This window comes from Glycine soja, chromosome 13, assembly GCF_004193775.1.
Source record: "Glycine soja cultivar W05 chromosome 13, ASM419377v2, whole genome shotgun sequence".
Lineage (NCBI taxonomy): Eukaryota > Viridiplantae > Streptophyta > Magnoliopsida > Fabales > Fabaceae > Glycine > Glycine soja.
This window is the reverse complement of record NC_041014.1, coordinates 12,070,932-12,096,672: the sequence shown is the minus strand read 5'-3', so window position 1 is coordinate 12,096,672 and position 25,741 is coordinate 12,070,932. Positions and strand designations below refer to the sequence as shown.

General features: G+C 32.0%; 1 protein-coding gene and 1 non-coding gene across 3 annotated transcripts; both read right to left on the bottom strand.

The window, feature by feature from the left end:
• Window positions 1-12,074: 12,074 nt before the first annotated feature.
• On the bottom strand, window positions 12,075-12,162 carry LOC114382842. The gene has a single exon (XR_003660304.1). It is a non-coding gene; the product is annotated as a small nucleolar RNA Z221/R21b (small nucleolar RNA).
• A 2,938-nt stretch (window positions 12,163-15,100) lies between these two features.
• Window positions 15,101-22,163, bottom strand: LOC114382425 (protein LAZ1 homolog 1-like). Of its 2 annotated transcripts, none has more exons than XM_028341830.1 (9): window positions 21,982-22,163; window positions 21,091-21,678; window positions 20,908-20,964; window positions 19,906-20,014; window positions 19,422-19,606; window positions 19,226-19,314; window positions 18,666-18,921; window positions 15,824-16,075; window positions 15,101-15,731 (listed from the first exon to the last, which is right to left on the bottom strand). In XM_028341830.1, the coding sequence occupies exons 2-9, from the start codon at window positions 21,304-21,306 to the stop codon at window positions 15,441-15,443; spliced, it is 1,455 nt and encodes a 484-aa protein (XP_028197631.1). In that variant the 5' UTR covers window positions 21,307-21,678; window positions 21,982-22,163; the 3' UTR covers window positions 15,101-15,440. The 2 variants fall into 2 exon arrangements, with proteins under 2 accessions (XP_028197631.1, XP_028197632.1); XM_028341831.1 differs by having other exon boundaries at window positions 21,091-21,257.
• Between the last annotated feature and the right edge of the window lie 3,578 nt (window positions 22,164-25,741).

The following is a 25,741-nucleotide window of genomic DNA, read 5'->3' as shown; positions in this document are numbered from 1 at the left end:
TTTAACAAAAAAATGAATTTGACTTAGTGGCTTAAATTTATTATAACATCAATTATATTGTAAGAAATGAGCTCATATACTAAAAGAACATGGATTTAGTTCTCGTTGTCGATGTGAGGATTTTGTTGGTGGGTAATTTGTATGTACCTCTATAAGCATTCTTTGAACCTTGAGGCTTGTCTTGATCGTGGTGAGCTCTCCCAAGACTTAACTCATCTACACTTTTAATCTCACAAAAAAAAAAAACAATCACACTATATTTCAATTTGAATTTTTTGATTTTGGAAACCTTAATGTATTCATGTAGATATTATTTTTTTAAAGAGTTTAATAAGTAGGAGCAGGATGGGGCCAACCCATCCCACTCCACCTATGGTCCCACAGGTTAATAAGTCAAGTGGAGTGAACTTGAGTCTTGGGCATCTTTACCCACTCCTCTTAAGGGTGGATTGATGAGCTAGTCCTTCAAATTTTAATAAAAAAAATGAATTTGACTTAGTGGCTTAAATTTATTATAACATCAATTATATTGTAAGAAATGAGCTCATATACTAAACGAACGTGGATTCAGTTCTCGTTGTCGATGTGAGAATTTTGTTGGTGGATAATTTGTATGTACCTCTATAAGCATTCTTTGAACCTTGAGGCTTGTCTTGGTCGTGGTGAACTCTCCCAAGACTTAATTCATCTACACTTTTAATCACACAAAAAAAAAAAAAACAATCACACTATATTTCAATTTGAATTTTTGATTTTGGAAACCTTAATGTACTCATGTAGATATTATTTTTTTAAAGAGTTTAATAAGTAGGAGCAGGATGGGGCCAACTCATCCCACTCCACCTATGATCCCACGGATTGATAGGTCAAGTGAAGTGAACTTGAGTAAGCGCTTGGCCTAGCTCACTTTACCATCTTTAGAAAAAAAATTGATAAATTGACAAAAATCTTGAATTATATCAAATAATGATGTTGAAAGGACAAGTTTATGTGTGTCTCAAGTCACCTAGAATTTTAATAAATTTCCTATAAAATGAGTATAGTTTGGTTGTGCTTATGAGTGCAAATCCTCTGCAATGTATAGTATTTGGAGCAGTAGCTTATTTATTAATCAATATAAGACTTAAACGACATATTTTACTACATTAGATTCATTCTTTTTAATATTTTTTTTTCATTATCTATAATATTCATAATTATACCGTTTCATTTTTTTTCTTATTTACCGTTTTGGAAGCCTTTTGGTGTTCTAAAACAGAATAAAGAGTAGACAGAGAACAAAAAATACGCACTAGAGCCGAAGACTCAACAGAAAAAAAGGATCATCCAATAGAAGTACACATACTGCACTTTTTTTTATTTTAATAAGCATAGATATTTGAATTAATATGCGTAGGACACACAGAGTATCCAAACCTATATACAAATGATCCTATAAATATTAAGTAACCAAGGATGATCTACCAATAAAACCCACCCATCACAGCCATAGATATCGTGTGACTTTGGAACACCAATCAAAACCTCATGGATAAATAAATAATTCTGACTATGTGACTCCTATGTAACTATCATGCGTAAAACCATTCCAACACTATAATTCAACCCAAAAAGAGTGCATCATAAGCACAAAAAGATATGCATCAGAGATCTGAGAGACCGACCAAATGATTGGTTCGAATGCCAAATATAACTTCTCTTACTGTCAAGCGAACCGAACATTATAGATAATATGCCAACCAAAATATCAAAATGTGTTGATCCTCGTGGGTTTAATAGTAAAAATTATATTTATTTATTTTTAAAAGAATATATTATTATGATAATCGAATGATTTTTACTAAACAAGTTTATTATGTAAAATATACATATACTGATCTAAACATACAAATCAATTAAAATGACATATTTAGATCAAACAACGGAAATTAAAAATATTAAGAGCGTACCTCTAGTCATTTCAAATTGAATGGGAAGCGGCGCACACACGAACCTAAAAGACAGTTTTGTTCTTCCAAACCCTTACTCACTCTGAATAGATGGTGTATTTTTTCTGAATAGAGAAGTGAGTTTGGTGATACAAAACTGAAAGCACCTCATCCTATTTATAGAGTCTGTCCATCACAGAGCTCTCAACTTGTTATCAGAACGTGAGATAGGAAGTTATCAGACGTGAGATAAGAAGTTATCAGTACGTGAGATAAATGATGGGTACGTGATTTGTTACTAAAGGTGGTTGCAAATATATTTGCAAAGATATGGGTTGAATATGGATGGAAAATGGACCAGATTCAGAAGTAACAAATTTTTCCAAAATAATAAAATATAAAGGAACGTGCAACGTGCACATAACGTGGGCTTCCAACATTCTCCCACTTGGTCCATTTAACTCAACATCAACCATAACAAGAAACATAATATATGAGTCATGGCGATAGGTCCTCTAATGATGAGTAGTATCTTCCATGTACCACAATATATCGAGTTTCTCAACACTAGCTCTCAACTTAATGAATAAACCATATGTTTATTCTATATCTAAACCGAATGATTTTTCTCGAAATAAATAAATATGTGCACAAAACGATATGAGAAAATATCTAACTGAATAAGAGTTTCATTGAAAATAACAAATGTACGTACAATGAAATTACATCATGGAACCAAGTCACATTCGTACTACATGATCCTTAAAATTCTTTGGTGGCATGCCTTTAGTTAAGGGATCAACAATCATTAACTCAGTGTTGACGTGTTCAATGACCACTTTCTTTTCTTTAACACGTTCTCTTATGGCTAAGTACTTGATGTCGATGTGCTTACTTCGACTTCCACTTTTGTTGTTTTTAGCCATAAACATTGCAGCAAAGTTGTCACAATACAACTTTAATGGCCTAGAAATAGAGTCCACAACTCTAAGGCCAGATATGAAACTCTTCAACCATACACCATGCGAGGTAGCCTCAAAACAAGAAACGAACTCAGCCTCCATAGTGGAAGTAGCAGTCAAGGTTTGTTTGGCACTTCTCCAAGATACAGCTCCACTAGCTAACATAAAAATATAACCAGATGTTGATCTTCGTGAATCAACGCAACCAACAAAGTCTGAATCGGAGTAGCCAATCACTTCCAGACAATCAGTTTGTCTGTACATGAACATGTAATCCTTTGTTCCTTGAAGATATTTCATCACTTTCTTTGCAGTTTTCCAGTGGTCAATACCTGGATTACTTTGATATCTTCCCAAAACTCCAACAGCGAATGCAATATCAGGTCTAGTGCAAACCTGAGCATACATAAGGCTTCCAACTGCTGAAGCATATGGAATATTTTTCATGTGTTCCCGCTCAAAATCATTTTTGGGGCATTGACTCAAAGCAAGTTTGTCACCCTTCACAATGGGAGCTACACTTGGTGAACAATCTTTCATATTAAATCTCTCTAAAACTTTGTTGATATAGGTTTCTTGAGAAAAGCCTAAAATGCCTCGAGATCTTTCTCTATGGATCATTATGCCTATGACATAAGATGCCACTCCCATATCCTTCATATCAAAGTTCTTTGAGAGAAATTGTTTCACCTCATATAGCATACCCTTATCATTAGTCGCAAGCAGAATGTCATCTATGTATAATACAAGGAAACAAATCTTACTCCCACTGACCTTCTGGTATATACAGTGATCCATGACATTCTCTTCAAAGCTAAATGAAGAAATGACCTCATGAAATTTTAAATACCATTGGCGGGAAGCTTGTTTCAATCCATAGATGGACTTATTAAGCTTGTAGACTAAGTGCTCACCAACACTAGATAAGAATCCCTCAGGTTGTTTCATGCAAACCTCTTCTTCTAGATCACCATTCAGGAACGCCGTTTTCACATCCATTTGATGCAACTCAAGATCAAAATGAGCTACTAATGCCAGAATTACTCGAAGAGAGTCTTTCTTAGATACAGGGGAAAAGGTTTCTCTGTAATCGATTCATTCTCTTTGAGTGAATCCTTTAGCAACAAGTCTTGCCTTATGTCTCTCAATGTTGCCTTCTGAGTCTTTCTTTGTTTTGAAGACCCATCTACATCCGATGGCTTTTACACCAACAGGCAACTCAACGAGATCCCAAACTTGGTTAGATGCCATAGAATCCATCTCATCCCTCATAGCATTATACCACAAATTTGATTCCTTAGAACTCATGGCTTGTGAAAACGTCTCAGGATCATTTTCAGCTCCAATGTTGTAGTCAGATTCTTGTAGGTACACTACATAATCACTAGGAATTGTTGTCTTTTTTATTCTAGTAGATCTTCTTAATGTTGTTTGGTCATCTTGCTGAGGAACTTGTTCAAATGGTTCTTCACCAGTTTGTTCAGTATCATCATGTTGTTCCTCACAAACAACTTGATCTACATGATCACTTTCAACAGCTTGTGGAACTTCAATCACTAGTTGTCTAACACCCATTTTAACTTGAGGGGTGGGAATGACTACCAACCTATTACTTGTCCCAGAAGTTTCAGCTTCATAGTGATCCCTTTCAGAAGAAATGTTCCGAAATTGATCACTCCCACTGATCAAGTCATTTTCAAGAAACTTTGCATTCCTTGATTCCACAATCCTAGTGTTGTGGGATGGACAATAGAACCTATACCCTTTAGACCTTTCAGCATATCCAATGAAATACCCAGTAATAGTCTTAGGGTCTAGTTTCTTCTCTTGTGGATTATAAATTCTTACTTCAAACGGGCATCCCCAAACGCGTATATGTCGCAAACTTGGTTTCTAACCCTTGAATAACTCAAAAGGTGTCTTTGAGACAGCCTTGGTTGGAACTCGGTTTAATATATACGCAGTCGTCTTAAGAGCATCAATCCACAAAAATTGACAAAGCTTTACATTACTCCTCATGCTTCTCACCATGTCTAATAAGGTTCGATTTCTTCGTTCTGTCACACCATTCTGATCCGGAGAACCAGACATAGTGTATTGGGCAACAATCCCATGTTCTTGAAGAAATTTCGCAAATGAACCTGGTGCTTGTCCATCCTCTGCGTATCTACCATAGTACTCCCCACCTCTATCTGATCTCACGATCTTAATTTGTTTTCCACATTGTTTCTCAACTTCAGCCTTAAAAACTTTAAAGGCATCTAAAGCTTCATTCTTAGAATGAAGTAAGTAGAGATACATATATCGTGAATAATCATCTATAAAGGTTATGAAGTATTTCAGACTATTTGCATCCATGTCTGGACAACATATGTCTGTATGTATGATTTCTAATAAATTAGAAATCCTCTTTGCACCCTTTTTAGACTTGTTAGTTTGCTTACCCTTAATGCAATCTACACAAGTCTCAAAATCAGCGAAATCCAAAGTACTAAGTACTCCTTTATTTACTAATCGCTTGATTCTATCAATAGAGATATGTCCTAATCTCCGGTGCCACAACATAGAGGATTCTTCATTCACAATACATCGTTTTAACCCAACAGAAACGTGCATAGAAGTAGCGTCGTTTTTCAATTCAATCGAATAAAGACCATCGACCAATTGACCACAACCAATAATTTCATATTTATTTAGTAAATTAAAACCAAAGTCTGTAAAATTAAAATAAAATCCCAAAGGTGCAAGTTTAGAAACAGAAATTAAGTTTTTACAGAAACTAGGAACATAAAAAACTTTCTCCAAATGTAATTTAAAGCCAATACTTAAAACTAAGACGCACGTTCCAATGGCCTCTACATGCGAGCTCATCCTACTCCCTGAGTAGATGCACTGCTCACTTCCCACTGGCTTCCTTAGGCTTTCCATACCCTGCAAGGTATTAGAAACATGGATTGTAGAACCAGAGTCAATCCACCATGTATTATGATTCACATTAATCATATTAGATTCATAACAAACGAAAGTCAACGGTGTACCTTTCTTCTCAAACCAACTTTTAAATTTGGGGCAGTCCTTCTTCATGTGTCCTTTCTTTTTATAGAAGAAACACTTTGACTCCTTTTTAATTGTTGGTTGAGTCAGAATCTTTCCTTTATTGGTGCCTACAGACTTCTTCCTATCCTTTCCAGAAGTAGAAGTAGTCAAATTTACCTTCTCACCCTCTTCCATTATCAATCTCTCCTCTTCTTGAACACACATGGTCATCAATTCATTAATAGACCATTTATCCTTATGTGTGTTGTAGGAGATTTTGAAGGGTGTATACTGTTGAGGTTGGGTGCACAAAATGAAATGTACCAGGAAGGATTCAGACATGGTAACTTCCAGGGTTTTCAACTGAGCCACTATGTCCCTTAAGCACATGATATGTTCACGCACACCCCTCGTTCCAGTAAGCTTAATGGAAGAGGATTGCATAATGAGTGTGCTAGCAAGCGACTTCTCAGAGGTCGTAAACTGTTCATCAATGGCTTTCAAAATATCTCTGACCTTATCATGCTGGTCAACTGAACCCCGGATACTAGCGGATATGTTAGTTTTTATGAACATAATGGAGAGACGATTAGATCTCTCCCACTTTTCATAAAGATCAACAGCATCAGGTTCGCTAGTTTCAGTAATAGCCGGTGGCTCATCCTTCCTTATAGCATAATCAATATCCATCCAGCCCAAATGAAGGAGAACTCTTTCCTTCCAAACCTTATAATTATCACCTTTCAAAATGGGAAGGTCACAAGAAATATTCATAGATTGTGAAACTGCAAACAAACACACATGCTCATTAAGAAAATTTGAGACTAAACAAATGCCATGTTTTACCAATGCAAATCATGTCTCAATATATGAATCTAGTGACACAAAACTTGCCTGTGGGCTAAAGTCCTACTCAATTAGATTCATCATGCAACTTTATGATAAAACTATTAAATCATGTTCTTTTCCTTAATTCCAAAATAAACCACACTTTGATCTCCAAAGGATCCCTACACATGTTCATTCTAACCCCAATTGCGATAAACTCATCCCTTACCTCTAAGAGGGCTCACATATGTAGATCGGCAATGATAGTGCGTCTCTTACCTCTAAGAGGGCTCATATTTGTAGTTCAGCAATGATAGCACGTCTCTAGCAGTTCCCTAAGATTCCTCAAGCTTTTCCTCTATTTTCTCTATTAGGGTTTCCACGCATTCAAATTTCACAACAATTCAATGTTCAACGAGTCTATGATCATTGTTTTACTGAGACAAGTTTGAGTGTATGCGGGAAAGAGAAAGAATTTTGGGAAAAGAAGAAGTGAAAACATATTTGAGAGGAAGGGAGCGCAAAGACATGTCGTAAATGTAAAAAGTGACCTATTATGTCTCAATTTATAGCTAGAGTACTATGGGACCTTTTATTTACTTATTTATCTTATAAAAATAAATTCTATTTTATTTCCTATCAAATGAATAAATAAAATATCATTTTTATTTTCTTTCAAACCATTATTTTAATTAATAAAGTTATTTCTCCTTATTTATTTAATTATAAAAACCTCATCATTTTTTTAAAACTCTATTTATTTTTAAATAATTTTTTTAAAAAATTTATTTTATGAAAAATGGGGTATTACAAACTCTAGTTACGACTATAGTAGATCCAATAAATACTAATTCATTCGCCTTCATCAACGTTTGGTCTTCTGATTCAATGCCATCAAAAGCTTATAAATCAAGCCACAACATGCCATTTACCCATTTTGATGAAGTTGTGGCAAAGTTTCGAAGGCTAGCTTTCGATTTATCCCTTGAAGACTTTCTTTCTAATCCAGACTACAAATCTCAACTTCAATAATTGATTAATGAGGTTTTCAAGTTTAATGACTTAGTAATGGATGAACTTCAAAAGGAAATAGAATCTTTCCTTAATATCTTCAATAATGCTTTCGAAGCTCATCAATTACATAGTCAACATACTATTGACATTGTTGAAATAGAATCTTCTATAGAGCAAGATCGAAACAAATTAACTCAGGCTTGAGAGGAATTTCAAAAAGCCAAAGAGAATCTCATGCTAATCCAAGGACCAATTGAGAAAATGGAGAAGCCTAAAGAAGAATTGGTCAAGAAGGAAGATCTCTTGTCGAGACTCAAACCTATCCAAGATGAACTTTGTTTAGTTCATCTCAAGCTCACGAAACATCGATTTACTAAAGAAGCTTATCAGAAGAATAAATACTTTCTTTATTTTTATGCTAAAGACATAGTGTAAGAGCTAAAAAAGCCCTCTTGAGAAGCGCAGGCAACTCAAGTTTGCTCAAAAGGAGTCAATGAACGTTTTATCTACTTGGATCGAAGCTTTCAATGAACTGAAGAGAAGTCATTTTGTTTGTTCTGCTAAATCTTCATCCGTTGTAGACTCCTGAACAATATTTCATTATTTTCTTTTTGATATTTTACAATTCATGTAATCTCATTTCGAACAAATAACACATTAAATTTCTACGTTATATGAATATTTATTTCAGTTGTAGGTTGACCTGTATATTTATAGGTACTTTCCATTTATCGAACTAATATAATTGTTTGTACTTACTTCTCAAATTGCATAAGCATTTCTCGAATAAACCTTTTAGATAACATATGGTACATCCCAGTTAGGCGACCATTTACCAAGAACTTTGGATTTCTTATCCATTGGTAATATAACTCTCCACACTAAGTCTCTAATTCAAAAAGATTTTTTCTAGACCTTTTTATTATATGGTGGAAAATAGACTTAGGTGGTTTGGGCATGTAGAGAGAAGACCGGTAGACTCTGTAGTGAGGAGAGTAGACCAGATGGAGAGAAGACAAACAATTCGAGGCAGAGGAAGACCCAAAAAGACTATAAGAGAGGTTATCAAAAAGGATCTCGAAATTAATGGTTTGGATAGAAGTATGGTACTTGATAGAACATTATGGCGGAAGTTGATCCAGGTAGCCGACCCCACCTAGTGGGATAAGGCGTTGTTGTTGTTGTTATTGTTTAGTAACATTTTCTTTTTTATGAATAATGTTTTCTAGGGCGACTAAACATTCTTTGTCTAAGGTATTCCACTTGTCATACATCATATCCCAATAGTCTTGACTGGGATTTCGTTGTCTTTGAATTCAAATCAAATTTAGATTTATTTCTATAGGCAAAACTGTTTCATGCCTGTAAACCAACTTAAAATGAGTAACACCTAAAATTCTTTGAACAAGCAAAAGATTTATTTTGTAAAATCCTTTACAAGCAAAGATCCACAAGAAATGTATCCTCCCTTGTTTCTCTTTGAATAACCAAGTGGATGTACCCTCCACTTAAACTGATCCACAAGAGATGTGCCCTCTCGTTCTCAGTATTACAACCCAAATAGATGTACGCTCTACGTTCTACTTGTACCACAAAGGATGTACCCTCCAATGTGTTAAGACAAAGAATTTTTAGGAGATTAGTCCCTTGAATCTTTGTAAGGGAAAACAAAAAATATTTCAGGCGGTTAGTCATTTGAATTCTTTTGGCAAGAAGAAGAAGGAATGAAAAAAAATAATAACACAAGTTTTTGGCCAATGAACTTTTCTTGAATAAAGAAAGTATTGAACAAAAACTCTTAGAAGAATGCTTTGAATGAATGAAATAAATCTTTTAGAATGAAAGGAATGAGTGTCTCTATTTAAACTATTTAAATTCGTGTCATGATCACATATTTATAATCATTTGATAACGTTGAAAGTTTATGACTCTTGTTAATTTTTTAGAAACTAGTCACTTTTAAAATTGTGACTCTTTTTAAAACTAATCACTCAATTGTGACTTTTGATAATTTATTTTCCAAAATAAGTGAATGGTAATCGATTACCATTATAATGTAATAGATTACATTCTTCATGTTTAAATTTAAAAAATCAAATTAAAATTTGAAATCTAACATTTTAAAACATTGACAATCAATTACATGATTATGATAATCGATTCCAACTTTGTAAATCAGTTTGAAAAGCTACAGATAATCAATTATTGCCTCATGATAAGTATTTTTTACACATTAAAAGAGTCAGTCCAATTACATAAAATAAGTATTATTTTTTCTTTTAAACTCAATTTAATTTACTAAGTTTAAAAAAAAAAATTATTGCAATCATTATAAAATTTTTCAAATTATAATAATTACTATTTGTCAATTTTGTATTTGTAAGAATGAAAAGACTAAAAATCAACAAATATTATACAACAAATATATCTCTTATTTATTAAGCCATTGTAATTAATGTAACATTTCATTAACATTCAACTACCTATTTGTCATTATCTTAAATTATCTACTAAATTTGTTACCCCTCAAAAGCTGTCATTAAAATTTATAATTAATGTAACGTTTTATTAATATTCAATTAACTTGTTACAGCTTACTACGTTTCAGGATTTTTTATCATGCATAAACAAATTAAATTTTACCAATGTTTAATGAGATAATTAATATCTCGTAATTTTAGAAATATGCTGGTAAAAAATAAATGTAAAAATAAAAAATAATTTATGAAATGATGACTTTGTAGATAATAATATTATAATTAAAATTAATAATGAACAAATATTTTTAAATAAAAAAATATTTTAGATTTATAATAAATAATTTAAAGTTATTCGTTTAAAATCATTATTAATAGGATAAAAATAAGAGGATAATTTCAAAATGATAAATTATTTCAAGATTAAATATAAAATAAAAGAATAATATTTGAGATATTGCAAAAAAAATTGACTAAAGGTAATTTCCAAAAGTAATTTCCAGACATATGTACTTGATTTCCAAATATATGTCACTATATCTTGGTAAAATTAATTAATCTTTTTAAAAAGATTTTACAAATTTTACAACTTCATATAAAATTTTAAAAAAACAAAGTCGTAAAAAAAAAAGCACAGAATCCTACCACTTATCCCTATTTAATAATTAATTCAAAATTTACTCTTATTTAATAAATATCAAAACAAACCTTTAAAAAAGCAAGTCCAATATACACCAATAACTCTACTGTCAAGAATTACATATTCAGAATCTTGGCTATAAAATTTTGGTCCCGAATCTTGGGATTTCAATTCAGTACACCATGCACGCAATGGCATTAATACATTTCAACATCAAAGTGGCATATTAATGAACATAAAACCATACCTTATAGTTACACTATAACCAGCAATCACAATTTGACACAAATGGCTAACAAAATTTGTGACAATCTGGTCAAATTCAACGATTATATTACATAGAATGAAAATATTAGAATATAATCACATTTATCTTCTAATGTAATCTATTTTAATTGGCTTAAACTAAGATAACAGCACCTATAGAGTCATCATTAATAACAATTAGGTTATAAAATTGTATTCACACAACCTATCAAGAGAATACAGATTTACAACTTAATTGTCACCAACAACCATACAAGTGTCATCATCCGAACTTAAAAAGATTAAAATTAACAACATTAAAAGTCATTATATCTTTTATTATATTAAGATCTTCCAATTCAATGTAATCTTTAGCCCACCTAATTTTGAGCATATGACCAATTCTATCACAAACAACAAGTCACATCAACACAGTCAATATAAACAAAAATCCCTATTTCCCAACGAGATCCAAATCAAAGTTTTAAAAAACAATTGCAATTTCGGTAACAAAATCGACAGATTTAAAATTACAAGAACATATCCTTCTACCGATTTTTTTTAAAAAAACTAACGGATAAACTCCAGATTTTGATATAAAACATAAAGTTTGTTTTCCAACATATTAAAAAACAGAGTAGACAAAAGTGATGCAACATTATATTATAAAAAAACCATATCTGGGGAAAAAAGAGAAAAAATTGCATTAAGAAAGAACAGGGAACCATCAGAAACCAGAATTTTATCCCCAAATGCTATAAAAGCTGTACGGTCCGCATCATGGTTAGGGTTAAGAAACCCCCATCATATGGTTCCCTAATCCAATTTGGTTTCCAATCACATAGCACTTGCAGTCAAATTAATTATCAAAATGAAATACAAAAAATTAAGGCATCCAATTAAAAATCAAGTATAAGAATACATGTTTGTGATTAAAGGAAAAGAGCTCAGATTGAATATGGGTATGAGAAAATTATCAGCACTAAATTATCAGAGTGGTGCATGACATTCTCTAGATCTCATCATAGCCCATGAAATTCAAAGATTCATTCAAAGACACCAAAATATCACAAAAGCAAAAACACAAATGGAATTAAAACGAGAGATTGAGAAATCGATAAGTCTGTGTGAAAGACGATGGAAGAGGCAGAGTTACAGGGTCGCTTATATAATAGGAAACGGAGAAACCCTAATTCGCTATTTGAAAGCCCATTTGCTGTTTGACAGATTTACCCCTGTTAGGTTTTCTTATTAACAATAGTACCTATCCGAAATGGCCATGTCCATCCATAATCGTCAACTACACGGGCCCAAACCTCGTGAGTCCATCTAAATAACTACACGGGCCCAAATCTCTTAATTATAATTAAAAATAATATTTTAATTATTAAAAAGTTCAATTAGGTTTTTAATTATTTAAAAATATTATAATTCTTTTTCATCTACTATGTTAGTTAGATTTAGAAAAATAAAAATTCTTAAATCAATTGTGAATGCAACCGATATAAAAATGATTTATAGATGTAATGGATGTAAATAGACATTTTACACCCATGTCATAACTTTTATCCATCAAACTAACATAATTAACGAAAAGGGTACAATTATAGTATTTTTAAACAATTAGAAAACCTAATTAAACTTTTTTAATAATTGAGGGATCAAATTAAACTTTGAATTATAATTAAGAGACCAATTATATAATTAAGTTTAATTTTTATTCTTTATTTTCAATAATAAAAGAAATAGCTTTTTTTTTATTTAGTCAGGAGCATAGTAAGTAAAAACTAGATTTTATTAAGGCAATTGTTTGATACTTTGATGGCAATACTAGGTCTCATCCATTTTTATTTTTTTTTGCTGAATTGTCTTGGGAAAGAGCCTAAGACACCAATGGATCAATATTAATGGATCAATAATCATGAATGGAATTTACATCTTCCAAAAGAAAGTATAATAACACTGAAAAAGCAAGAATCATAAGTTAAAGATAAACCATGCTTTGAAAAGGAATCATGTGTTATTATACATTGGAATTTCATTTATTATAACCATGCTTTGAAAAGGAATCATGAGCAGTCAATGGTTTAAACAAATAACCATCTCATTCCTCCTCCACCAAATTTTGTCTAAAACAGCCCCGAAAACAACATTCCAATGTGAACTATCAATGCATATGGTGTTTCACAAGTTTCTACTTAGCCAAACCTGAATTTTGGAAAAAATATGAATTTTTAAGCATATTAAAATTACACCAAACCTGTTTTGTCCACTTGCAATCATGCAGGGCATGTAACAAGGTCTCAAAATGATTATTGCATAACATCATCTATCATTAGTATCCGTATGTCGGTCAACTCTCGGCTCATTTCTTGACAAAATACCTTGGGCCATTTTTCATGAGTGATATTTTATGCGCTCTGGACCACTCCAGTTCTAAATTTGTTTAAAAACTTGGTTATTTGTCATGTTACGACCATTAGATAAGTCAAGGCCTCTCGACTGGAGAATTGGCCATCATTAGAATGACCACTCCAAGTAATCATCTGCATTGGAGCTGCAAGAAGGCTTCAAAACCTCGATTTTATGAACAATGTTTGCGGGAAAAATTTTAAAAAATCTTTCCACATCCCAAGCACGTGTTGCATTAATGAAAAAACATATTGGAATATTCTCCCCAAAATTGGTTTGACTTTTCCGATATTGTTATGTTTGCCACACCTAGGAACCCAAATGTCTTCCCAAAAGCAAATTTTCCTTCCATTGCCAACTCTCCAAATTAAATTTGGCATTAGATTCTCCCAATTTTTAACAATTCCACACCAAAGATTGGTTCTGGGCCTTCTATCCTCAATAGTGGGAAGAATATCAACACCACATTTGTACTTTGCTTGAATGACTTTTACTCACAATTTGTCACGGTTCATACACAAATTTCAGCCCACCTTCATTAACAGAGCCTAAGTCAAGGCACTTGTTTTTTGCAAACCAAAACCTCTTGATTTTATTGAGGTGCAAAGCGACTCCCATTTTTTCCAGTGGACCTTCTTAGATTGAGACATATCATCCCAAACAAACAACATTACGACATTGTTGATCAATTTTGTCACAAACCGAAGTAGGGAGCGAGGTAGCTTGCATCACATATGTCGGTAAAGCTTGAATAACTGATTTAGTTAAGCTCACTCTACCTGCTATGTACAATTGGAAAACCTTACAATTACTCAACTGTTGAGACGCCTTATAGAGTAGGACCTGTGATTTTGCTTTGAAACTCTACGTGATGGAAAGGAACACCCAAATATTTTCCCATGTCCGTTGGTCTTTGATACCCAAGTTTTTGAACAATTTGATCTCCTCCAATGTGAACTATCAATACATATAAAGGGAGGATAAGTTTTTGGAGAATAAGATCTCATCTGATGTGAACTATCAATACGTATGATGTTTTTGAATGTGAACTTATCTTACCTGGTGTGATAGTGATGTTGCATAAGCTCTTAAACTGTGTAAGACTTTAAAGGTAACATGGTTATAAAAGGCTAATTCTAGGAAAATGAATCCACACAAGTATTTTATACATGTGGGTTGCTAGTGACACTTCCAGGATTCCAAGTATGAACTGCAAGGTAATGGTCAAACGATTGTTGGAAAAATAATTACTTGTTAATGAAGGATTTAAACACAATTTACCAAAATGTTTACACTTGAATGACCTGTCAAACTCCACTCCACTCCATGTAACAAGTCAATATAGTATCCATTTTTATTACATCATCAACTAAAATTATTACTTAACATTTTACAATACGGACTAAAACAAAAATAACCAAAAAAAGAAAACCCATCCTATTTACAGGGCATAATAGGTTATTTAAGCCTGACACATATCTTATAAATTTAATACCCCCTTTCTTAGAGCCTATTCTCTCTCTCTCTTTTTCAAATCCTAAACAAAAATGCTTAAGATGACCAACGAATGTCCCAACATTGATAATTCAGATATGGATTTTAAGAAAAAAAAATCAGGCCAATTAAAACAAATAGATCACGAATTGTCCAAAACACAAGTGCCCAACCTATAATCATCCTTCAACATCTACTTCCAGAAGCACTACGCATGATGCATACTCCTCGATATACCTATGCGGGTATTATTCTATGTGTGTCTCAATATACTTTCCTTACCTCACGTTATATATACACTTATATTTCAGCAAATTCACTAAAATATAACGATGTATTTTAAAAACCCACATCGATTCATGTGTGACTATATACATTGAAATGTTAAGGAAAACACTATCTTCTACTTCTGGTGGTTGCTTGCTTCTTTGGATTGGAAATGGTGTCGCTTTCCACTGGACATGCCACTATCACTGACACTTCCTTCACCCATAATATCATGAACATCAGAAAATTCTGACATTCGTGATCTCAAGGGAACAAGATCACAATCATCCTTGGTGTTTCGTGTCCGCTGCTCCTCATGGCGTTTCACATTTTCTGATATCTGATGGAAGGTTTTGTTTATCTTTGCAATGCCCCTTTCAACAGGTTCTACCACATGTGAAACTGTAAACTTCATGTCATCAACAATCTGAAACATAAAAGAGGCGGATAACTGCCAGTGAGTAAGACAGAGATATGAGAAGATTTAAAGGTTGAACTGGATAAGTGTTCATATCTCACAATTTCACCGCTTCCAACAACCACGTCACAAACACTCTGGGTAAATTTCATAGGCCTTTTCTCTCTCTCGTTATTATGTGCTCCCAGCCACGTTCTTGTTGAGCGCTGACTATCTTGAACCTCCTCAGGGTCCAGAGGCGATCCTAGTGATGCATAGTCGTCCATCACTGCTACGTTACGGACACATCTCTCTCCCTTTTTGTAAGGTTCTGCCGGGAAGACGTAAAGGTGCACAACAGCAGCCACGCCCATCTGTTCACAAATTTTAAGATGAGAGAAACCAATGAAAAAACTCAGTCTTCCAAGAACTTCAATATGATTGAAGACTTGTTTCATGTACAACAAACCTAAGAATTTATGGTTTAAACATATAAGCTAACATATTAAAAGGAAGAAACCTGACTTAAAATACTACTTTACATACAACTGCCTAGTCTAGCCTTGAGTAAGTAACCAGAATGAGCCTGTCTCAGTTGTAAAGCAAAGCAGTTACTGGTCGCAAAAGAAGCTCCAGAAAATAGAAATCAACTAATATTTGAGGTTCATGAATGATCATTTCATGTACTACTGGAGTCCTTCTAGAAAATAGTTTTCCATCTATGCACGCGCCTCATCCCCAAGACATTCAGGACCAGGGAGGCTGGGATATAAATCTATAAAACATCTAAACCAGCGCATTCTTTAAAGCTTAATTACCCTACCATGAATCAATGCTCACACACGTGTTTTCCCAGCTTCCAGAAAAGACAGCTTGCTGAAGAAGTAATGCAAAATTGATTGAAAACAAAAAGCTGGTTATAGTGATCACTTGCAAATAAAATTACAGATGGAGGAGTCCTAAGAATACACTCCTTCAAACACAGCCTCTCTTATTGGTTAAAACTTTGTTGAAACTACAAAATTAGGAGTGCTAGGACCCACGAAATTGCCATTTCCCCTAAATTTTAAGTAATAAGAGAAGGTGTGTTTGGAGAAGTGTGTTAGAGAGCGTGTTCCTAGTATTTCGCATTACAGATGATATATATATATATATATATATATATATATGTTCATTATTCAGAACAGTATTGTTAAAAAATGGTAATGACACTGCCATGGTGTGGCATTTTGGAACCTCTTTGCCATTTGCCATACCGTGTTTATGGCGCTGTCAGATATGATGTTACATTCAGAGTGTGTGTGGCGGCTGTGTCAGAAGGTTTGTTAAATTCTGTTTTCTGTTTTTTCCTTTAGCTGTTCCTTTTTAAAATTCTATTTTCTCTTGCTTGTTTTCTTCCCATTCTTCTCTGCTTCTACTCATTTCTTTTCCTCCTTTATTTAATTCTTTTTTAAATTCCTTTTTTGATCATATGTTTTTTCTTTGCTTCTCTCGATCTATTATTTTGTTTTTTAAAATATTATTTTTCTTATACATTTTTAATTCCCTTTTTAATTTTGTTTAAAAAATATTATTATTTTTATCCTGTTACTTATGCTGTTTTTTAGTGTATATATATAGAGAGAGGAGGCATCAACTTACTCCAAGGGTAACTTTAAAAGAGTTACTCTTCATCCTAACCATTGATTTTCTTGAAATCTAATGGTTAAGATTAGCTAGTTATTACAACCATTAGATTTCAAGAAGATAAATGGTGAGAATAAGGAGTAACTCTTGGAGAAAGTTGATCCCTCCTCATATATATATATATATATATATATATATATGTTCGCCATGACTTCCATAGGCTGCCACACCATCCACCATATATATATTTTTGGCTTAGCGCCATAAGCCGCCATCCACTATTGATGCTAACAGTTTATAGTTCATTCATTTATTTCAATTATTACCATTTGTATCAATTCCGGATAACTGTTTCTAGTGGGATATCAGGATGGCTGCTATACAGGAATGCTCAAAGATAAAGAATTATCTAAAACCAAAGACATTCATAATTATTAATCAAAAGTCATAATTTAAAACAAAATCACAATAAAAACGGAAGAAGATAGCATTAATTATACACACACATATATATTTATACTCAACAGAGAGGGTATGTGAATAACACAAATGAAAAATGAGCAGAGATGGCCTGCGAGTGTGTGCAACACAGCACAACACAAAATTAACAGAGACCTGCATGAACAGAGACTGGGTATGATTAAAGAGAGGACAAGAACAGAGATCCGTGGTGAAAAGAAGCTGGAAAGCAGTGCAAGAGCTGGAAAATACCATGCTTGGCCAGAAATGACATCTCTGAGCAGTGGGTCATGGGTAGGTTGACTTGGATTGAAACAGAGGTAAGCTATCAAGTGTGCGTTGCACGGATGATGTTTCTAATCTAAAATGCTTCTAATGCCCAAAATGGAGGTGAAAGCACAAAAATGTAAATGAAAGGGTTGAAAAACTCAAAAACTGGAGAGAAAGATGGATTTTAATCCCTGCTTTAGTATAGTGTCCCAATATCAGGGTTGCCCGTGTGACAGGTGCAATGCACAGGACCATGTAGCCACCTTATATCACACTTTAAGCAGAAGAAACAACAACAACAAAAATAATAATAATAATAATAATAATAATAATAATAATGTGTTTTTGTGCATCCATATACAATACAGATATACAACAATCTGCTTGACATGTCTACAAACAATGAAAAACAAATATCCATTCTTGTAAGCCAGGCCTATGGTTTTCATACATTACAAATGAATGAAAAGATGATGAATAAAGGTTAGACTAAAAAAAAAATGATAGAATATGTCGGTACACCTTAAAATCTAAATTTCTAAATATTTACTAATTTAAGAATGCTGTCAGACAAGATAATATAAATTATAAGCAGCACAAGTAGCTTACTTCTATACAGATGATGTAGTCTTGTATACGTGTTTTCAACTCCTGAGCCAATGACCCCCTAAAAGCTCCCATATAAAAAAGAAATGCAACAGCCACACTTTGCCACCATGTCAGGAAGACAATTGACTTAAAAGTTAGAAACTTTGCCAATGGTTTGATGGGTTTCAACTTATCTTTAATAACAGCATAGAACTGTACAAGGCAATATAGGGCCCATGTCTGACTAAAGTTAAGAACTAGTGCCAAGTATGGATACCTGCAAGCACAACAGTGAATCAGATTACAAAGGGATAAAAACTTACTGCTACCCAACCCTGCACCCCCTCCCCACAAATGGGTAAAAGGTATAATTATCAATACTCATCTTTTCCTTGGTTTTGAAGACATAACAATGGTAGCATCAACTCCTAACCACTTGGTCATAGAGACTTTTTTTATACCATGTCAATAACCAATTCTCCATAAATCTTAAACAGATAGGAGGAGATGCAAGAATGATTTTCATATCTCTAATAGTACACATGTAAACAAGATCAATACACATGACAACATAATCTTACCCATATTTCCATTCAAACTTCCCCTCTCCATAAACCCCAAAAGATTCAAGAATTATTGCCAGTAATGCACAGATCATCTTCAGTATCATCTGGAATGAAGATTTCAGTGAACAAGAGAGACATTTACTTCACATAGAAACCACTAGTAGGAGGATGGAGGAGACATGTATAATTACTCAATTTAAATCATACATACATATTGTACAATGCCAATTTTCACAGATTGATAGAACTCAGGGCCTAGATTCCAATCCTCCAAGAAGATATTTAAGGGAAATGGGTGCTCTACAACTCCATATGCATAGGCTTCTTTCAGAAGAGGAATGCTGGATTCTGTTAGGCTCATGTTCTCCATAAATTGAATTGTTTTCTCCTCACCACCTATATGAAAAAAAATAAAATGTTGTAATAAAGAGCATTACAACATCACAAAATTAAACCTACAAATAAATTAGTGATGTATCACATTTTGTTCTTGTAGTCATGAGTTATAACATTCAGGTCTGTCACACAGATTTCAAATTTTTTTTATGAAGCTTGAAACTCGAGGGAGGGAGGAAAACAGGAAACTCTATTAAAAGATCTCACCTTTTGTCAGTTTTGGAATGCACACACACATACACACAAACAATCAGTACAGTTAATGAAAATCATATGGGCATACAATCCATTTGACATACCTAAGCAAGCTATCAAATATCTCTCAAAGCAGTATAATGCAAAAGCTTCATAGCATTCCCGGATAATTTCGCTGTTAAATGCTGCATCAGAATTCAATACTGACAAAAACTGCACCATACAAACATCAGAACCTACAAATGCATTATTACATTCTATTTAAAAAAAGAAACAAAAAATAAAAAGACTAAGAACTAGATTATCAATTATGTACAGATAGCTGAAAATGCTAGTATTAATGCTTGTTGTAACTCACTGCTGACGGTCCTTGTGTGAAAATAAGCCAATATTTTCTGAAATTTGTATTACAGGTACGAGAAAGGGATTTGGGAGTATATTATGAATAAAAAGAAAGCAGCTGTTCATTTAAGTATCTACCAATCAATTATTAGATACCAAGATCATTCTTTGATGATAAAACTTCCTAAAAATAACCAAGTCCCCCAACATCCACAAGGGGTGGAAGAGTGGAAGTGAGTTGCATCTCTCTGGGACAGGTCATTTTTCAATTCTTGAATAAACGCTATGGTGAAAGGCCATACTATCTTGCTCCCAGCCTGAAGGGAGTTGGGATGTTGGAGTAGGCTGTGCTCATCCATGGCATGAGTCCATGGCCACCCAAAAGATCCAAGTGATCAAATTAAAAGTACAGCATTTTAGTTTAATGGTCAAATAAACTGATGCATAAAATCTTACACTTTCCACTACTAAATAGTTCTTTATGTAAAAAGCAAAGACAAATTGAAGGTGAAGCTGAAAAAGTAAACAACCTAAGCAACATGTGCTACAAGGTATTTTCCAACCTACTCCCATGAGCTAGCAACTATGTATATCAAATAACGGAAAATTGGAAATAATGGCAATAAAAATATTTAGATCGCACAAATAAAACAAAAAACAAAAACATGAATGTTCATTTATTAGCATAAATGTCATAAATCCAAGTAAAAAAAAGTAATATAAAGAGAACTGATAGTATTAGATATTTACTTGGTGTCTCTTACCGATTCCAATGCATACACAGGAACCATTAAAATGAGACCAATCAAAAACTTCTGTTCCTGTAAGAGTATAATTGAAACAAAAAAAAAAAAAAAGATTTAGCTATAATCAATATTATTTAAGGAAAGGGCAATGAAACACCGAGGTGAAATAACAAGTCAGTTAAAAGGGAAAAAAGGATGCACCTCAGGTTGATTATAGGCAGCTAAATGCTCGAATACCAAATACATGGAGAGAACTAGAGCAACAAGCACAAATATACTTGCACTGAAGACAGTCAAACTCACAGTTCCCGTGGAATCCACACCTAAGTTTTGGTGCCACATATTCTCTGCTCTGCTAGTAGACTCAACTGGAATAAAAAGAAATATGGAAGAACACAGAATTCCCACCAAACCCATTCAATAATTGGTTGTCACAAATGGTGTGCCCCCATTCATCACATCTATGATACGCTACTACTACTACTAGTGTGTTGATATAGTGGTAGAGACGTGATTTTTAAACGTCGTGTTGGAAGCAAATAACTTAAACTCTGACGTTTTTACATAGAATTGATGAGATTTCTCTTATGGAAACATGTATGTGAAGTGTCTATGCTCCCCAGAAAGCTCTTATTTTTATCTAAGTTTCCCTCTTTCTGTCTTGGTATAACACCGATTCCTCAAATTTAACAGGCAAATGCAGAACTAACAACACACTGCACCAACAATTGAAAACAGTTCTTGCTTTTTACTCAAATGGAAAATCCAGAACAAGATAGCACAAGAATCCTGCATTGGCAGTCATATTAAATTAATGATTAACAAAAATTAAAACAAAAAACAAAAATCTCTACCATGTGCTTCAAGCCAACTACTAGCAGCTCAATTACTAAGTGTACACAATTATAATCTTTAACAGAGGTAAACTAAACTATCAGAAACATAAAACCTTCAATTTTACGACTTTTAGTTTAAAAAATACACACTTATCACCGATAAGGTATATTAAATAATGATATTAATTATTTAATAATAACAAAAAGAGAAAAAGCGAAAGGCGAAAACCCTAGGGTGAGGAAACAAAGTACTCACTGATTTGGAAACAAAAGAAAGACAACGACGCCACGCAGAAACCATCGAAAGAAAATTGAGAAGAGTGTACGGGGAAAATGGTGATGGGTGTTTTTTAGTTTTTACCAGAACAGAACGGAGTTTGCCTTCGCTGTTGGAATTTGGAAAAACGAAAATCGCTGAACTCAAGAAAATAAAATAAAAAATAATTATTTGGATGGAACTTGGGCTAAGGTACGAAATCTCGATAAAATATTTTATGGATTAAATTGATTAAAACTAGGAAGTTTCCGGTCCTTTAAATTTTAAAAACAATAATAAGCATATCCATTATTATCTATTCACAACCATTAAGTACGTCCCTTAAAAAACAACTTACTTCACACTTATTTACATTTATCAAAAAATTAATTTACTTCATTAAATTATATTATTTCTAATTAAAAAATCATTTTTTCTAAACAATCATTTGTTTGTAATTTGATATTAAGTAAAAATAAATGATATTTTGGACATAATCTTAATGAGACAAAATAGTTAAATTTTATTTATATCTAAAAACAAAAAATTTAATTTTTTTTCTTATAGAAATGAGCCGACAGAATAGATAAATTAACGTAAAATTATTTTAACTTTTATTAAAAGAAAAATTATTCTAACTTAACCGCATGATGTCTTAAAACTGAGTCCTAAATGCAACTATATTATTTGTTCTAGGAGAAAATACATGTGGCTACACAAAAGATTACCCCATCACAAAAGGTTATAGATATTTTTTTTATTATTTTTTTGGAGCACATAATCCATGATAAATTTGTTAATTTTTATAACAATAATTAATATTATTATATCAAAAATAAAATCAAATATAATTTATAGTTGATTGACTGGATAAAAAAAATTGGCAATAATATATATCTATTAATCTCTTTAAATGATTAGAACTTTAACTTATATGGGTAACTTTTATGTTTTATTAATATTTTTAAAAATTAAAAAGAATAAGAGACCATATATTTAAATTAAAAAACCATTCAAAAGATAAGAATATTTCTAATTTTTTAATTCTTTGTTTATTATAATTTAAAATAAAAGAAAATAAATTGTGTGAATTGTATTGAATTAGAAGAAATTTTAATTTTGTAATTTTAAAGATTTTATTATTATTTTAATACATTTTAAATAAATAAAAAGATATAGATAATATTAAATTATAATAAATTTAACACGTTGTGTTGATAAAAAAATTAATTTTATTGATAATTTGTTTTATAATTTATAATCAAATTAAGATAAAAATTGAGTTAATGAAAGTGAAATAAAAATTTCATAGTTTCGGTGATAGTGAGCGTAATCGACACTCAAAAGTGATAAGAAAGAAGAAAGATTAAGGAGATCTAATTTAGTTGAAGAGAATTTGTAAACGTATATTTTTGATATTGTGTTTAATTTTTACCGATAAAAAAATAAAAAAGAGAAAAAAATATAACTAATTAAGTAATTGAGAGAATGAAAAAAAAAAAAAAAAGAAACTCACCTTTTCAAATTGTATACTTTTTTTGTTTGAATCACGTGTATCATTCACGAAAATTAATCTAATTAAGCTAAAATAATCATAGCTTGTGTACTCTAATTCTTTTTCTTGATAAGCAAACAAATTTTATAAACTGGTACCAGAAGTACCTTAAGAAAGTTATACAAGCTTATGTCCTGGTTACATACTTACATAGCATTAATCACAACATACACGCCAATAAATACTTGGTAACAAGGAATTATACCCTGCAAACAAAGCTATTTGAAATGGAACCACCTCCCCTAAACCCAAGTATAAGTTAATAGGGTTAATTATAAAATTTGTCCCCTTATTTTCTTATTTCACTAAATGGATCCTTTAAGGGAAGACTAGAATTGTCTTTTGGAGTAAAAGGTATACTCTTTTATCATAAAATTAAATCTTATATATTACATTTTAAGAGATAATATATTATATTATAAAAATATAATAAATTAAAAAAATTAAATTTTGAATTATTTTTCTTAAAACTTACATTAATACTATATTTTGTAACATATATTTAAATGAACACTTTGATATAGTGATAAAAGAATATATTTCTTATCTCAAAGATCATGATTCATTAAAAAATAAAGTGATGAAATAGGAAAATAAATTTTAGAATTAAACTAAGTTAATATCATATTTTTCCAACACCAAAATGCTTCAGCAACGCACCAATAGGCTTGGAGGCTGCCTACTCAACACGCACCAAGTGTAGTCTAATTCGTATAAGGAAAGTAAACAACATATAAATAATAATATGTCAAAAATAATATTTTTTAAATTAATTAAAATACACTAACACTGTAAAAGATTTTCTTATGCTATCATCTTTATTGTTTAAATATTTTATCCTATCATCTAATTCCATATTATAATTTTTTCTGAATTAATTCCATATCATAATCTACGGCAAATGTATTAATTTTTATAATTATTATACTTTTTTAAAACCATGCCTACATAAAAATTAAACTCATTTATTTTTTTTATAAGAACTCATTTTTTCCGAAAAAGAAAAACTCATTTTTTATTACAATCCAGCACTTGCTAGACTTTATTAAATTGTTAGATAATGCTTAGAAAAAATTTAAAAATTGTTTCTAGTTTCTGCATAAACGCAAATAAATCTTTTTCATATTGCAAAAAAAAAAAATTGTAATAGAATAAGACATAAAATTATATTCTATAACAAAAAAGGTGATCATCACTAATGGAGATATACTTATTTGCATACCAGAAGCAAAATGAACAGATGTTGATCTGTCGTTATGGAGCTAAATGCAAAAGCTAGATACACTCTGACATGTGCTCTATCCAAAAATGAGTACAATAAGATCTATAGGCTAAAAAAATCCAAAGAGATTAGGAACTCATTAAGCATAAACTTTAAAGGCACATAAGATGTCAGACTTAGAAAAGTCACAACTCTAACCAAACACTACGAGAGCTTCACCATGAAGGAAGGAGAATCTTTGGATGACTTGATTGGGAGATTGCAAGTTTGCAAATTTTTTTTTGAATTCTACCCTTTTACTATCATAAGTTGTTTTGTTTGAATGAATATTTGTTTTTGAAATTACAAGCCCTTTTTAATTTTTTCAATTTTTTTATAGCTGTTTTTCTTTTAGCATTAAGATCCTTTATTTATTTTTTTCAATGAACAATTTACTGAATTTATCGATTGAATTGAAATGGTTGTTTTAGAAATCATTGGATTATTCTTATAAATTGTTGAATCTTTTTTTCTTTTGCTCAATTCATCTATCTTTTTGAATTTAAATTTAATAAGTAACAATTTGAAAAATTATTTTATTTTCGTTAGGCTTAGAATACTTTTGAGAATACTTTTAAGAATACTTTCGATAATACTTTTGCTAATTCTTTTTGCTTTTTCTATTAAGATAGTTAGAAACAATTTCAATTTTTCACTTAAAACTTTTAGAACTCGAAAAGTGAAAAATTGAAATTATTTCATTTTTTGTTAGTTCTTTAAAAATGGGGTTAAAAAATGATGAAAATCTATTTTTTGGGGGAGAACTAGAAATGGGCAAGTCGACTTCCATCCCCCAAATTGTTAGAAAACAAAAGTTCTTTTTTTTTTTCCTTAGATCCTTTTTATTTTCATTGGATCGTAGCTTAGATTTGTGCCAAGGTTTGAGACGAAAAGGAAATAATATCTTTATCCAAATACCATTTGTTAGCCATTTTTTTTGGAAA

Coding starts and splice junctions, on each gene's coding strand:
- LOC114382425 (XM_028341830.1), bottom strand. CDS start 21,306: ATGGGTTTGGTGGGAATTCTGTGTTCTTCCATATTTCTTTTTATTCCA. Junction 19,607..19,905: donor ATATTTGATAGCTTGCTTAG/GTATGTCAAATG, acceptor TTTTTCATATAG/GTGGTGAGGAGAAAACAATT. Junction 15,732..15,823: donor TTGTTGGAAGCGGTGAAATT/GTGAGATATGAA, acceptor TTTATGTTTCAG/ATTGTTGATGACATGAAGTT.